The sequence below is a fragment of the Mustelus asterias genome, chromosome 18 (genome assembly GCF_964213995.1).
Source record: "Mustelus asterias chromosome 18, sMusAst1.hap1.1, whole genome shotgun sequence".
NCBI classification, from domain to species: domain Eukaryota; kingdom Metazoa; phylum Chordata; class Chondrichthyes; order Carcharhiniformes; family Triakidae; genus Mustelus; species Mustelus asterias.
In genome coordinates, this window is record NC_135818.1 from 78,332,934 (window position 1) to 78,349,914 (window position 16,981).

The window sequence follows — 16,981 nt, forward strand, 5'->3', positions numbered from 1 at the left end:
ACTGCATATAATGATACCTATTTTGTCTGTGGAGACAATGGCTTCCCTGGGATTGGGCAGGATCGTGTTATTTGGCATATGTGGTACCCTATATTCACCATGAGTGAGACAGAACGGTTCTTTATGATAGCCTTCCCACTTTATGGGACAGCAAAAGCAGCTCAGGAACTTATACATATGGCCTCGACCTTAGAGAGAATTGCAAATGAAACTAGAGACAGGTTCGAGGTGAGCACAGCCTTCTCTGAAGTATCAGCCGAGGTTGTAGCTATCCGGACTGTTGCTTTACAGAACTGATTGACACTTGATTATGTGTTGGCTTTCCAGGGAGGAATGTGCTCTATAATTGAATCTGAATGCTGCACGTATATCCCAGATGATTCGGAAAATATAACTCGTTTGGCAGATCATATCAAATGAGTGGCAAAGACAATACAAGATGAAGGGAGCCAATATCATAACTATAACCCTCCGGGATGGCTGGGGCAATGGTTCAGGTCGTGGGGATCATACCTGATGCATGGGTTGATTGTATTAATTGTAATTGTTATTGCTTGTTGTATTTGTATGACATTATTGAACACATTGTAATATGGTAACAGTCTGAATTATGCCAAGTGCAAGTGTACAGGCAGAAGGGGCAGACTTCCTGACGAAGGAGGTAGGCCCATATACTGGTAACATTTGGCTCTGAATTGGTCATGGGGCTATGCTTGGACCTGGCCCCGACCAAAAGGGGGGATTGAAGAAGGGAAAGGATTAATGTTTTTTGTACTCAATGTATTTTGTACCTAGAATGTATCACAAACATAACCCTTCATTGTGGTTAATCTACCCAGGTTTATACTGCTCCTGGCATCAATATAAATTATTTATTCATGGTTTCATTCTTTAACTTTTATTCTTATGAAGACAGTCAAATGTAAATGTTGTTTGTAGGCATTGCAAGTCTTACCTTTTCTACAAGCTTGTGTGTGATTTGAACAAAGAAAGCAGCTACAAGATGTGGAGTGTGATAACGGCCGTTTGACAGGAAGACTCCCCGCTGGGATCGCCACGGGCCACACAGTCACTTCAAAGGAAAAGCCACGGGAAGAGCAGGGAACCTAAGACTGCGTCGTGACTACCGCTGCCAGAAGACTGGTGCTTCATCACCTGAGAATGCCAGATACACTCTGGTTTATGGTCAGAGGCTGCCAGATGCATCGTGCTTTGTGATCAAGGGCTATTAAATGGACTTTAATTTATGACTGGTTTGGAGTTTGCTTCGTGACTGGTATTATGAGCCATGATATATAAATATCCACATTCTTGTGTTCAGTGAGAGATCTGGTGAACTGCTGTTAAGGTGCCAGGTCTCTCACAAAAGCTTTTGAGAATAAAGCTCACTGTACTTTGACTTACTATCTCAGAGGTATTATTTACCCACAACAATGCTCAGTCAAATGCTGCCTTGAGGCCAGGTTAGTCACTATTACCTTGTATCTTGAATTTAGCTCATTTATCCATGTGGACCAAGTCTATAATAAGGTCTGGAGCTAAGGGGCCTGACTGGAACCCAAACTGTTGAGTAACGGTTGACAGCACCATTAACAATATGTCACTATACTGGTATTATTTGGCCAGATTGGATTTGTCCTATTTTTGTAGACAGGACGTACCTGGACAATTCTTCAGACTGCCAGGTAAATGCCAACTGAAATGGCAGCTAGCTCTGGAGCAGTCTCAGTATTATTGCCAGAATTCTGCCAGAGTCCATAGCCTTTGTTGTGTCATGTGCAACCAACCATTTCCTGATACCACAGAGTGAATCAAATTGGCTGAAGATTTGTGATCATCTTCTCACTGAAGATGCTGTAAATGTTTCAGTCTTAGCACATCAGTGCATAAGACATCTTATCATTGATTATGTGAAGGCTCCTTTGCTGGTTAGTTCATTGTCCACTATGCCCAACTGAATGTGGCAGGACAGCTGAGCTTTTAGCTGATCCTATGGTTGTAGGATTGTTTAGCTCTACATATCGCAGGTATGTGTTGCAGATTCACCAGCTTGGCACTTTTTCTTTTAAAAAAAGTACTGGTGCTGCTCCCCTGCACTCTTTGTTGAACCAGGGTTACCAGGGTTGAACCTGACTTAATGGTAATGGCAGAGTAAGGAATATATCCAGCCATGAGGTTAAAGACTGGTTGAATACAATTCAATGAAGGTTGAAAGGACAAAAAGCAGGAAGCCTGAAACAATCAATCTTTGCCATGAGATCAGCACTAGTGTAGTAAGAGACACATGGAAGGAGGTTGTGATGTACATGGCAGAGTTTGAATGGCATCTCAACAACTGTAAAGTTGTTTACAGTTCTGAATTAGGAGAGATTTAAACTGTCCATCCCTCCATTTAAACATGAAAACACCATCAACCAAACACAACATGTAGTTAATTTCTTTATTGAGCCAGTCAGGTTAATTTACAAAACCAATCTTAGTATTAAAGCTAAACACAGGTCACAATGTTCATCTAGAAATTGTGTTGCAATGTTACAAGTACAAGATTTTGTAAAAATATGAAAAATCTCAAAGGCATCTGTTTTAATTTCCATTGTGCAGCTGACCACAACATCCAAACTATTACGGAGTCACGTTCAGCAGTCTGGCTTAGCTGGAGATCTTGACAGGAATCACCCAGCAGAAGATATCGTTTTTATCATCATCCTTCAGCTCCCATTTAACCTCCAATTCAACCTGGTAACGGTGGTGGGGGAAAGAAAGGTGTGGAGAGGATTAAGAGAATCTTGCTTGATCCACTGAAAACCAATTCACTTAAAATCTGACATGCTAATCATTTACTTCTCGAGTATCAGTCTCAATACTCCAAAGGCTTCGCAATTCAGATGCAATCATAGTCGTGTACAAAACTTTAGAACTATCCGCTCCCATCACTATTTGTCAACTAAAAACCAACTTTTGCAATGCTTTCCACCCACGTCTCACTTCCCTTTGCCAATTCCCTTTTTTGTCCACCCAAGAAAACTTATGTACAACTTCACTTCCAAAATCTAAACTGTCCTGCCTTTGGCTATCCATTCATTCTCTTCTGTACCCCTCAACAGCAACCTCACCCCCGTCTCTGATGCCTTAGTCCTATTAAAGCCTATGCAGTCTCTCATCCTGGCCATTCTCCTGATGCAGCCCTCATCTTTATGACCTCAAGCCTGAGGTTTGGATAATGTGGACAACTGATTTGGTCATTTACTGCCAGATCTGGCTGGATCACAAAGCCAGAAACTGCTCCAAAATCATCTTTCAATGCAAAGATAACCTTTAACAACTTTCCTCTTTTGACCACTCTCCCCGTCTCTCCACCATCAGCAACAAACAAAGACTTGATCAAGATTAAGACTATTTGATCAGATGCCTGCCATGTCCTTTTTCCTCCCTGCCCAATGAGCCAAGCTTCTAATTTGTCTCCCTGCCCTAAACTCTTTGCTCTAGTTTCTGTCCTGCCTCTTGCTGCATCCCTCAAAATAATTCCTGCTTGATCTCTCTATCCTTGCAACTGACAACTTCTCTTCACCAAACTCCAGTTAAATTGTTGGCTCCCAATTCATACCCATCTTTCCAGAAATTGCCACTCTTGACTCGTAAGCGGTCTCTAAACTGGCAGCTTGCTTGTCCAACAACCAGTTCTGGGCGAGTTGAAATATCCTCCAACTGAATATTGGGAGGTTCAGAGCTATTGTCTTAGTTTCCTGCCACAAATTCCATTCCGCGAATCATAGAATCCCTACAGTGCAGGAGAGAATATTTGGCCCATCAAGTCTGTACCGACTCTGATAAGGCAAGGGTAAGATGCTCTATCCCCGTAATCCCATGCATTTACTACACTAAATCCCTTAAACTATACATGTAGGGACGCTAAGGGGCAATTTAGCAAGGCCAATCCACCTATTTTGCACATCTTTGGACTGTGGGAGGAAATTAGAGCATCCAGAGGAAACTCACGCAGACACGGGGAGAATGTCAGACTGTCACCCACACCTGGAATCAAACCGAGGTCCCTGGCACTGAGGCAGCAGTTGGTGCCCTATTCATAAGCTTGGGTCATATCTGACCCTGAGATGACTTTCCAACCACAAATCTTCATTATTCTTTCCATCTCTAAACCTGCCTCTGATACCGAAATCCTCAACCAATCATCTGCTGCCCTTAGACATAATTTTCCAACTCACTCCTGGGAGTGCACAAGAGGCCAGAATTATGAGTGCATACATTCAGCTGTCTGGGTCAATTCCATCGCCAAGGCTCTCTTTCCTCCTTTAAGATGCTCGTGACCAAGCTCATCATGTGGCTCCGTGCTAAATTTGATTTGATGATGCTCCTGTAAAGCATCTTAGGAAGTGTTAAAGCTGCTATAGAAATACAAATTGTTCTTCAAGCTGCCATTAATCTGCAATCCAAACCTGGGGTAAATAAATCACAAGCTCCAGTTTTTTCTGACCTGCAAAGTCCTGGTTGCTGTCAGAATTTTCCAACTTGGTTCTTAAACCTTACTTGCTTTGCATTTTAATCTTGGCTTGTCCAGTTACCAATTATCATAGAATCCATAGAATCCCTACAGTACAGAAGGAGGCCATTCGGCCCATCGAGTCTGCACCGACCACAATCCCACCCAGGCCCTACCCCCACATATTTACCCACTAATCCCTCTAACCTACACATCTCAGGACTCTAAGGGGCAATTTTTAACCTGGCCAATCAACCTAACCCGCACATCTTTGGACTGTGGGAGGAAATCGGAGCACCCAGAGGAAACCCACGCAGACACGAGGAGAATGTGCAAACTCCACACAGACAGTGACCCAAGCCGGGAATCGAACCCAGGTCCCTGGAGCTGTAAAGCAGCAGTGCTAACCACTGTGCTACCGTGCCGCCCCTAATGCCCCTGTGCTACCGTGCTACTTCCTAATGGATAAATTAAGATCTACATTGGCCCTTTTCAAAATCTACCATCCCAAACAGTTGAGCTGAGGACAAAACAATCTAACAAATACAAAAGTAAAGACGGTCAACAAAAAAAGCTAGAACAGGGTTTTATTGTGTGAAAAATAAAACTTTAACATTTTGTGGTCGAAGGGTCTTTTTCCGGCTGGAGGTCTGTGACCAGTGGTGTTAGCCTGAAGAAGGGGCTCAGAGCCTCGAAAGCTTGTGTGGCTTTTGCTACCAAATAAACCTGTTGGACTTTAACCTGGTGTTGTTAAACTTCTTACTGTGTTTACCCCAGTCCAACGCCGGCATCTCCACATCATGACCAGTGGTGTTCCACAGGGCTCTGTACTGGGACCTCTGCTATTTGTGATATATATAAATGATTTGGAAGAAGGTGTAACTGGTGTAATCAGCAAGTTTGCGGATGACACGAAGATGGCTGGACTTGCGGATAGCGAAGAGCATTGTCGGGCAATACAGCAGGATATAGATAGGCTGGAAAATTGGGCGGAGAGGTGGCAGATGGAGTTTAATCCGAATAAATGCGAAGTGATGCATTTTGGAAGAAATAATGTAGGGAGGAGTTATACAATAAATGGCAGAGTCATCAGGAGTATAGAAACACAGAGGGACCTAGGTGTGCAAGTCCACAAATCCTTGAAGGTGGCAACACAGGTGGAGAAGGTGGTGAAGAAGGCATATGGTATGCTTGCCTTTATAGGACGGGGTATAGAGTATAAAAGCTGGAGTCTGATGATGCAGCTGTACAGAACGCTGGTTAGGCCACATTTGGAGTACTGCGTCCAGTTCTGGTCACCGCACTACCAGAAGGACGTGGAGGCATTAGAGAGAGTGCAGAGAAGGTTTACCAGGATGTTGCCTGGTATGGAGGGTCTTAGCTATGAGGAGAGATTGGGTAAACTGGAGTTGTTCTCCCTGGAAAGACGGAGAATGAGGGGAGATCTAATAGAGGTGTACAAGATTATGAAGGGGATAGATAGGGTGAACGGTAGGAAGCTTTTTCCCAGATCAGAAGTGACGTTCACGAGGGGTCACGGGCTGAAGGTGAGAGGGGCGAAGTATAACTCAGATATTAGAGGGATGTTTTTTACACAGAGGGTGGTGGGGGCCTGGAATGCGCTGCCAAGTAGGGTGGTGGAGGCAGGCACGCTGACATCGTTTAAGACTTACCTGGATAGTCACATGAGCAGCCTGGGAATGGAGGGATACAAATGATTGGTTTAGTTGGACCAAGGAGCGGCACAGGCTTGGAGGGCCGAAGGGCCTGTTTCCTGTGCTGTACTGTTCTTTGTTCTATTTGTTTTAAAGGTATTTTCCACTTTCATTGTATAGGTTCCATAGCAACCAATTCAAGTTTGGACATCCTATCCTCTTCCACAATCACACTCCATGGTCAGTAGTGTCCAATCGTGTTTTAGAGTATTGGAGAACCTCTTCCTTACTCTTCAGTAGACTTAATCATATTGTTTGTTTTTACTAACACTGCCCTGTTCACAAATCTCAATGTGTGAAGATTAGTTAGCTCAGAAAACATTCTACATATGTTGCTTACAGAAAGCACCATAAATGAATGATATCATCACCCATACTGAATTCATTAAGAGCTGGGAAAGTAAAGATGATACTCAGCTCATGTTGGGGGGTTCTACAATTCCCTGAAAAATGCCAAACATCTTTGTAGTCACTTTCGAGGACAACCTCAACACAAGATCCCAACTGAACAATGTATCACCAGATAGCTTGGAATGACAAATTCTTGTTACATACTTGTTACAAACAAATCTTTGTTCCAAATAGCTATATTCATTCCTGCAACAAACTCTCTTGATCTACAAATTATTTCACCCTCCTTTTGATAAAGTACAAGGGATGTTAGTATGCATTCTGATGTTTCATAAAGACACTTACTGATGGGTAGGCGTCCTTTATTGGAAATGAATTGATGTAGTTATACTTCTGCATCTTCCGGATGGGGCACTGAATCCCAGATTTGCAACCATCAGAGTTTGAAATATGAAATGGAATTGGAAGTCCAGCTAGGATACCATGAACCACAGCCTCGCTTGTCTGGCTCGAGGTTGCTGAAAGAAGACACATCACAGCATAGTTAGTCCACTTTTTAAAAAAAAGTCACAACAGAGTATAGGATCACACGTGCAATTCCATTTGGGGTGAGATGGTTTGTTACTTGGATATATTTCAGTTGGCACTATGAAACAATCCAAGAAAACTTATTTTAGAAACACTTGATGCTTTGGTCAGACCTTGGATGCTCCATTCTAATTGAATGAAACGTATCCAAATTGTTGCTTTTGGAGAACCCATCTCCCTACCATGTGGATAGCTTTCTAACTGCTGCTGGACATTTCAACAGGGGTTTAACCACCTCAAACACATTTCAATTGTTAATAGCAAAAGGGAGACTCCCACCAGCCAGAGTTGGATTTAAACGCCATTTGAGAGATTAAAAAGTACAAGACGAAAGGACATTGATCTGAAGTTTTATAAACAAATGTTGGGGAAGACAAAGCATCAGGATAGCTGATGTCACAATTGATTTATCTTATCCAAACATAGAATTTTCCCCAATGCTACGTTTACTTATTAACAGTTGAATATCTGGAATCAATTAATGTGTTTGTGACTGCAGTCTTGAACTTACCTTTAGCAGTTCCTACACAAGTCCCCTTACATAAAATACCCCATCAAGTTTGCTTCCTTTCAAGAAGAGTTAACGTTGTTTTAACTTTTCCCCCATAGTCTAACCCCCAAGTACTAAGAAACTAGATTTCTGGCTCTTCTTTATACTGCAGAGTTGGATATTTTCCTTTCGTCTGAGTGAAATCAAGACATTAGTCAAATGGGGGCCAGATCAGAGTGTTCGACAACTGCAGGGTGACATCCACAGACTGTACTCACAATTTTGCACTATCGCACAGCATGTTTCACTTTGCTAGTGTCAGGCTGAAGAATTCACTGACACCTTGTCAGTAAATCATAAAAGTTCATTAGGAGTTCAAGATGTACACCAGCTTTTTAGTATCGCTCACCCTCTCTCTCTGGGTCTCACAGTCAAGATGTTGCCAATCTTCCTTCCACCAGATGTCGCCAGTCTCTCTGCCAATCTCTCTATAGTTCGTTATTCATTCCTCCAGAGAACGCCCATTTATATTCAATGGTTAATTAAACACATCATATAAGGTGGCCGACACCAATTGGTTCTAACCTCTGATCATGCATTGCGCACAAAGTTAGCTGAGAGCTGAGAATGCAATGCAAGCAGAGCAGCACATGTAACATGATAAGCTTTCAGCAGGGTTTGTCCCGTGTGAAAATGGTAATAAAAGTATACTGTAGAAAATGTTATATAAAAAAGGTCAAATAAAAGTAATAAATAGTGGCTTCCAACACTAGCTTGTATGCTGCAAGGATTGCAGTATTGATTAATATAATCATTCCCAGATATCTGTCAACCTATTTATATGCCCCCATTCACTACATCACACCCACCCCCATACCCAGTATTGTGTGAAAGACCCTGAACTTCCCCATATTAAATTCCACCCATTATCATGCTGCATTTGGAAACATTGACAGTGTCTTTCCTTAACTCAGCTGCTTTATCATACTCTATCACCTCAGTTTGATTGCAGTTGGAAATCTGGCATTATATTGGATTTCTGATCAAGTCATTTATGGTTATCAAAAACAATGCTGGGGCCAACAATTAACCTCAAAAAGCTTCAGTTGGTATAACACAATAGCTCTTCAGGTAATGTCCATTACATCCTTCCTCTCAGCCACCTCCAAGCATTAGAATCATACAGTGCAGAAGAGGCCCTTTGGCCAATCGAGTCTGCACCGTCACATGAGAAACACCTGAACTCCCACCTAATCCCATCTGCCAGCACTTGGCCCATAGCCCTGAATGTTATGATGTGCCAAGTGCTCATCCAGGTATGTTTTAAAGGATGTGAGGCAACCCGCCTCTACCACCCTCCCAAGCAGAACATTCCAGACCGTCACCACCCTCTGGGTAAAAAGGTTTTTCCTCACATCCTCCCTAAACCTCCTGCTCCTAACCTTGAATCTATGTTCCCTCGTGACTGACCCTTCAACTAAAGGAAACAGCTGCTCCTTTTCCACTCTGTCCATGTCCCTCATACACACCTCGATCAGATCACCCCTCAGTCTTCTCGGATCCAATTAAAACAACCCAACCTCTCTTCATAACTTAAATGTTCCATCCCAGGCGGCATCCTGGTGAATCTCCTCTGCACCCCCTCCAATGCAATCACACCCTTCCTATAATGTGGCAACCAGAGCTCGATACCTAGGATACTGTCCCATCTCAAATCCTAGAAGCTTGTTCACATGACATCATGACAACATGATTGAATGGCAGAGCAGAGTCGACGGGCCAAATTTTGCCCCAATATCTTATGGTCGTTTGGAAACTGCAAGAGGATTTTCTCAGGCCCATTTCTCCTAATGCAGTTAATATTTTAACATTTGAAGTTCTATATTCTTTCCTCACAGGAATTCTGCATCGTCATCCATTTATGTATGCTCATTGATATTATCTTATTAATCCACTTCGGCACCTTACTACAAGATATGATATTTTTCCTTTCATGCTTGTAATATTAACATTTTTTTGGTCAAATGCCGAATTTGCGCTTCCAGATTTGTTCCCCAATATCAGATTTTCAGTCTGTGCATTTTGGATTTTATCTAATCCTAATTTTTGTTGGTCTGTCTGGTGTTTGCAGATTCTTAGTTGAATAGAAATACAAGTTACCAAAATGAGAAAAGCTCTGCACTAAGAAGTTAAATCCAGCAAATCAAGCAAACTTGATAGAATTGGCCCTGTCACAATAGGAAAATTTGTTAAAACTCTTGTCTCATTGTTGTTTGATATTTGCCAGAGGGAATGTGTACATCCTGTTTCCTCTGTTCAGTTGGGAAGGTTTAAACTGTTGTCGCACATCGAGAAGGGATCTTTTCAAAGGAAAATCTAGACTCCACTGAATAATTTGTACGCAGTTGAAGAACAGTTTTGTCCTTTGCAAGTTTGTATTGTAACCTACTTACTGCTGGTAAAGGTGACGTTCACACTGTAGTTTTGTCCTTTGTGAAGAACACATGGCAGTGTGGGGCACGGGGTGACATCCACTATAATCTGCTCCGCTTTCGAACCTGCAATAGTAATGACCAGTTAATACCAATTATTTCAAGTTAGTTGCACAAATAAATTAACCAGACCTTGATGCTGTGAAAGGATAAACTGCACCTAGCTGTAAAAAAAATGAAAATTACCTAAAGCCACAAACTATCTATAGAATAAACTAGGTGTTTCAATTCATTCTTCTCCTTCACCACACCACAGGTTTTCCTATTCTGAGATGATCAGCAACAAAACGCCTCATAAGACTCGCATAAGCTGCACAGCAAGCAGTTTCAAGATTACACCAATAATAATGTTGGAAACTGTGGTTGAACCTTGTGAAACTGGAAGCATCGACAGTTTAACTGAAGTGTTGTTTACCATAGCCAGTTGCACAAAGACTTTACCAAAGTAACCCGCTAAAAGCTTTATACTGCTTTTTCAGATATACAAGAACCACTGGACTGCGTCAAGAAACAAAGTCATGATGTGGAGATGCCGGTGTTGGACTGGGGTAAACACAGTAAGAAGTTTAACAACACCAGGTTAAAGTCCAACAGGTTTATTTGGTAGCAAAAGCCACACAAGCTTTCGGAGCTGCAAGCCCCTTCTTCAGGCGAGTGGGAATTCTGTTCACAAACAGAGCATATAAAGACACAAACTGAATTTACATGAATAATGGTTGGAATGCGAATACTTACAACTAATCAAGTCTTTAAGAAACAAAGCCATCAACTTATGGGATGGAAGGCTGCCACTACGTAGATCCTTAATATGGTTTTAATCGTTTGACAATAGAGATCATTTAGACTGGATCAACACTGTTAACAGTTCTGAGCAGAAGTGACTGGTAACAAATGCAAACATGAAAACTCAAAGTTCATTTACAAATCAGAGATGTGATGTTTCAAGAAAGTTAATTAAAACTACCTTGGATAAGATAGGGAAAGATGACATTAAAACCAGTTTTTGACTGTTAATGACAGAAAACATGTGAATGCTTTAGATGCTTGTGGAGGTCAATGTCAAGATGGGTTTTAACTCCATTGGATAATATATTACAGAAGTCAGTGTAACATCCTGCCTGCAGTCAGGCAGTGGTAATTTGACCAAACAACTCAAAAGACCCACAAACAACAGGCGCGGATCATCTGTTGGCTGTGCGCGTGGTTCCCTCTTGTAACATCATTGATGGACTGCTTATAGCGTTGTGTGGCATAAATCTCAAGTAAAAAGAATCATAAATCTGTAAATTCCAGGAGAGAGGACTTATTGTACTGGACACTCACTAAATCCTCAATTCCACCTCGAAAAGAATTCTACATCAGCCTGGAAGAACCAGGAAAAATAAAGGTGCTGATTCATTCATCCCAGATTCTCTTGCAAACAGGTCAGTCAAAAAGAAGTTGTCCTTAGCCCGAGGGAGTGAGATAAATCTACTAGCTTCAGTAACGTAACAGCAATAATTGCAAAATATATGCACTATTTGGAAAGCAGCAAATTGCATAACAATATTTCCTTACTTTTATGGTTAAGTGGACTGTGCAGTTATTAGATCAAAGCATAATAGAATTGCAATTTTACTGTGATTTAAAACAACACCATTAGTTTATAAATATTGATTATGGAGAAGCAGGAAGGGATCTCGCTGATTCACTTTCAAGGTCAGAATGTTTTTATTATTTCTTGGGATGTGGAAACAAGATTGGAATGGGCCAAGTGTTCAAAAACACGAAAAAGATGATCAACTCAAAATTATCCCGAAAAACAAAGCTGAGAATCCTAGAATGCTTCATCATACCAATTTTAACTTGTATAAAATGGCACTGGATGATCAGTAAAGTAACACAGAGAAGAATTGAGACTAGAGATTTGCTTTTTTGAACATGTCACACCAAATCTAATGTTGAAAGAACTCTGCTGGTCAAGATCAGGAATAAACAGTGGAATTTCTCGGGTGCATAATAAGAACGGAGAGCATGCTTCACCAGCATCCTTTATGGAAATACACCAGCTGTTCTTATTTGGGCGTGCCTGGATGTAACTCCAACTCTCCGGCCAACTGCAAACTCAGGTGGTTGACTCTTAACTGCCAATTGAAATGGTCTAGCAGGCTAAACAAGTGTTACCAATGCCCATTATCAAGAAGCAAGCAGACCAATCAAGGTGATTGGGGATGAGCAGTGATCACTGGCCAGCAGCACCCACATACTATAAATTTTAAAAATAATGGCATCAATATTCAAAGAGCACATTCATGTACACTTTAATAATCAGAATTCAAAAAGCAGAATTGGGTAGATTTTGCTTTAAAATCTTTGTGCTATTTTTGCTCAGTTCTTGCCAAAACTGTGTAACATCGAAGAAAATACTGGACTTCAATACCACAGAGGGAAACTCTCAGCTAGGCCAACTGGAATAACTCCACTAGGTCAACAGAAAACAACAAACCTATAGTGAAAAGGGAAACAATATCCAACGACTCAGTCAACATTCTCAGCAACAATTTGCAGAAGTTCCACGATTACCGGACAGAGACCAAGAAGCTACTCGGTGTCTGACAAATTCATGGCAGAATTTCAAACTTCTGCAGTGCACAAAGTTCAGCACTGGATGGTGGTAGATTTTTGATAAGTAAATATACATGTGAAACACAATTGTATTGTGCAAAGCATTTCAAATCACGTAGCTAAAACAATGCTACCGCAGTCTCGTCTGAAACTAGTCAAGTGATTTCTATTGGACACCACGGATCTGCAGGAGGAACGGAAAATAAATTCCTGCAGCTCTCTCTTCATGGAGAACAACAGAAACGTAGAGTGGAAAAGAAACGGGATGACCCCAATTTGCCGATAAGGTGAAAAGGGGCTACGCAAAATGGTGGAGGGCAAAATAGTTAAAACGTTAATAAGTAATTCTACAATCTTACATGGACAGCAGACTTTATAGCACTTTGAGTGCCAAATGGTGTGAAAAGCACCATCAAAACGTGTGCCACGTGTGAAAATTAAGGGCACCTTGATTGATAGGTCAATGGAGGGTGAGCTGTAATAATTGCAATCCCCAGGAGTTTGGCTGATGATCTTCAAGGAACCACCTTAATTTATTTTTGTCTCACTTGGGAGATTCTCTAGACAGCATAGAGAGGCAAATGCACTTTTAGAACTCAAATTCACCTCAAGATGGGTGGCTTTTTAAAAAATTAGTGTGGACCATACTGCCCATAAGAAAATATGACATTCAATACACTTTACTCCATAGATGTCATGGACTAGAAAACTTTCTGTAGAGAAAAATGGGAAGAGAAACAAGGAAGAGAAACTAGAACAATGCTATAAAAAGATTTTGATTTTACTTGCATGGTTTAGCATGCCTTTGTGGCCCTTGGAGATTTTGCACAATACATTTCAGCAAACACAAAGTCTCTGTTATAACCTCGCTCTGTTCAAGTTTGTTTCCTGTATTATACCAACACCACGTTATACGTTAACACATTAAACCAACACCAACATGAAGCACTTTTTAAATGACACAAGCATCTAAAAGAACTAAAAGTTAATTGTTTCCAAGCAAGTTCACTACTTGTTTGGCAAGTGAGGCAGCCAATTCTTCACACAACGTGATAAACAAAATACTGGAAATCTATTTCCAGCTTTTCTGTTTTGTTTTCACTCGGCAGTTCAGACAGTATCTGTTGATCAACAGAGTCAGTCAACATGACAGTTTCTCAGATGTCTCAGGTCAGGTCTGAGTTCTTCCTGCCAGTCCCAAGGAAGAGACTTAGACCTGAAACAAGCTGATATCTTCCAGGACACTGAGTATTTGTCTATTTTCAAATAAGATCATCCATTAATGTGGTGTTTTTGGCCAACTGTGGAACTTTGCTCAGCACACCAGCAGAATTTCAGGTTAATCATAGAATCCCTACAGTGCAGAAGGAGGCCATTCAGCTCATCGAGTCTGCACCGACCATAATCCCACCCAGGCCCTATCCCCATAACCCCATGCATTTACCCTAGCTAGTCCTCCTGTCACCAAGGAGCAATTTAGCATGCCCAATCCATGTAACCCGCACATCTTTGGGCTGTGGGAGGAAACCGGAGCATCCAGAGGAAACCCACGCAGACACGGGGAGAACATGCAAACTCCACACAGGCAGTGACCCAAGCCAGGAATCGAACCCAGGTCCCTGGCACTGAGGCGGCAGTGCTAACCACTGTGCCACCATGCTGCCCCATGCTAAGGGATAGAAGTTAATGCTAAGGGATAGAATTGAAAAGCAGAGATGCCCTGTTAAATATATAGAACTTGGTTGTGTACAGTTCAGAATGCCATATTACATAAATGATAGAGGCACTAGGGAGTGGGTGCAAAATTAATTTACAATCATTTACAATGATTATACCAGAATGATGCAGAAAGGATGAACGGGCTGCGTCTTTGAGTAGAAAACTCAAGAGTGACCCAATTGAAAGATGTCCTAAATAGACTATACACACAGAATGTTTCCACTAGCATTAAAGATTTAAAGACAGTCAATGTTAGATAACTAAGTAATTAAACAGGGGAGTCAAAACAAACCCCTTTACCCAGAATGTGGGACTCATTATCACAGGGAGAGGTTGGGGCAAATTGTCTAGATTTAAGAGCAAGTTAGAAAAGCATGAGAGAGAAGGGACAAGACAATTACACTAATAAAAGTCAGGTAGAGAGGTGCATGAACAGAGAATGTCAGGCCAAGACACTGAAATGTCTGTCCCAGTGCTACAAATTCTCATGGATTTATTTTAACAGCAGTCTCTTGTTTCCCAGAGATTTAAAAAAAATACTTGCAGCAAATAGGCAAGCTATAATTTAAAATGTCGGCAGTTAGATGGAGCTCAATAATTCCCTATATTTCCAAATGTTCAGCGGTTTATTCACACAGGTCAGCTGAGGAGGCTTGGCACTCAGCAGTCTGACTAAGAACACTTCAGTTGGGGCGCTGCCACCCAAGAAACACTTTGCGAGTCTTTCAAGAACCCACACGCTATTGAAAAAAAACAATTCCCAGCATGGGCGCACACACACAATAATAATGAATGGGCACTTGATCTAACCAGTGTACGTGAACGAGTCAGATGATCAGACCACACTCACATTCCAACAGAATTAGCCAAGTCAGTCTGCAGAAATGATGTAGAGATGCTGGCGTTGGACTGGGCATGGTAAAAAATTTCACAACTTCAGGTTAAAGTCAGACAGTTTTATATTTGAAATCACGAGCTTTTGCAGCGCTGCTCCTTCATCAGGTGATTGGAGAAAGCTGAGGAGGAAGATAATTAGGTGCCTTATCAACCCAGTTTTGGGGCTCACACCTCAGGGGGCATCAAGTTGTTTTAAAGGTAAGGGGAACTGATCCACTTCAGATCAGCCATGATCTTATTGAATGGCGGGGCAGGCTCGAGGGGCTGGATGGCCTACTCCTGCTCCTATTTCTTATGTTCTTAAAAAAAAACACACAGCAACTTGGGAGAAATGCGATTTTGTTTGGCAGAAAGTTGTGTGAACTCAGTGACAGGTTAGTGAAGTTTAATCCCCGATGTAAACTATATAAAACATCAATCTACCCGCACCCAATCCAATTCCCCCAGTCCAATCCATTCACTCACCACAGTCATGAAACTTGACGGGCTGGGCTTGACTCAGCGCCGTCAGCGCCAGCAGAGCAGCCGTCAGTCTGCACACAGCCTCCATAGCTCCAGCACAGCGAGAAGCCAGCCGAGTAAAGGCCGCGCCCTCACATGATTCACTTCCCAATCTTCAGAGGACCAAACTCCGCCCCGCCAGCCGGGGCGGTGACCGAGGACCTTGCGACCAGATTCCGCCATCACCCAGGCAGCAATGGCGCCATCACCCTGCCCTCAAACCGTCGCCCCTGTCAATCACCGGCTGCGTACGTCACCACCCCCGCCCCCTGTCAATCACCGGCTGCGTACGTCACCACCCCGCCCGCTGTCAATCAATACGTCGCCGGCCCCACCCCCATCAATTACCGGGTCGACACGTCACCTGGCCCACCCCGTCAATCACCAGGCCCCGCCCCTGTCAGTCAGCGGATTCACGCATCAGTAAATCCAGCTCCCCGCCCTCACTGACCCATTGAAACAACAGCAAAGGATGCTGGGAAAAAAACAGCAAGGCTGGCAGCCTCTTCAGGGAGGGAAAGTAGTTAATTTTGTTCAGAGTTGAACAGAGGGCGGAAGATAAAAGGAAAATACTGCAGAATACTGCACAATAGAAAATATTGGACCATCTCAACAGGTCTGAGCACCTCTGAAGAGAGAAGTCTTCGTCAGAGCTGTTTCAGTTTCAGAAGGGAGAAAGGTCTTGGTTTGTATACTGTATAAGTGGGGCTAGAACAGGGTAGGTCAGTGATTAGGAGAAATTGCTTCAAAAAAATGACAAAATTTAACAAGTGATAGATGGCCTGGTGAGTGAAGGAGAGTTTTTGCACCCAAAAAACTGTTTGGGATATATAAACAAAGCATCAAGATGGAAAAGACAGGTCAGTCTAATGTTGTGGAACTCACTGTTGAGTCCTGTAACATGCCTAAATCCAAAGATGTGTTGTGCTTCACCTGAGCATTGCAGCAGGCCAAGGACAGAAATGGGGTAATGACAGCAAATTGCTGAGTTGAAATGGCAGTAACAGGAATGGCTTCCAGACTGAGTGAAGGTGTTCCCTAAATCTGTCACCTAGTTAGCATTCAGTCTCCACAACGTAGACATGACTGCATTAGGAGCAATGTATACAGTGGGTCAATTTGAAGG

General features: G+C 42.3%; 1 protein-coding gene across 1 annotated transcript; it reads right to left on the reverse strand.

Moving 5' to 3' along the window:
* Positions 1-2,426: 2,426 nt before the first annotated feature.
* Positions 2,427-16,098, reverse strand: LOC144507291 (NPC intracellular cholesterol transporter 2-like). The gene is made up of 4 exons (XM_078234346.1): positions 15,820-16,098; positions 10,096-10,200; positions 6,910-7,082; positions 2,427-2,736 (listed from the first exon to the last, which is right to left on the reverse strand). Exons 1-4 carry the CDS (start codon positions 15,902-15,904, stop codon positions 2,650-2,652), a joined length of 450 nt encoding a protein of 149 aa, XP_078090472.1. The 5' UTR covers positions 15,905-16,098; the 3' UTR covers positions 2,427-2,649.
* Positions 16,099-16,981: the final 883 nt, after the last annotated feature.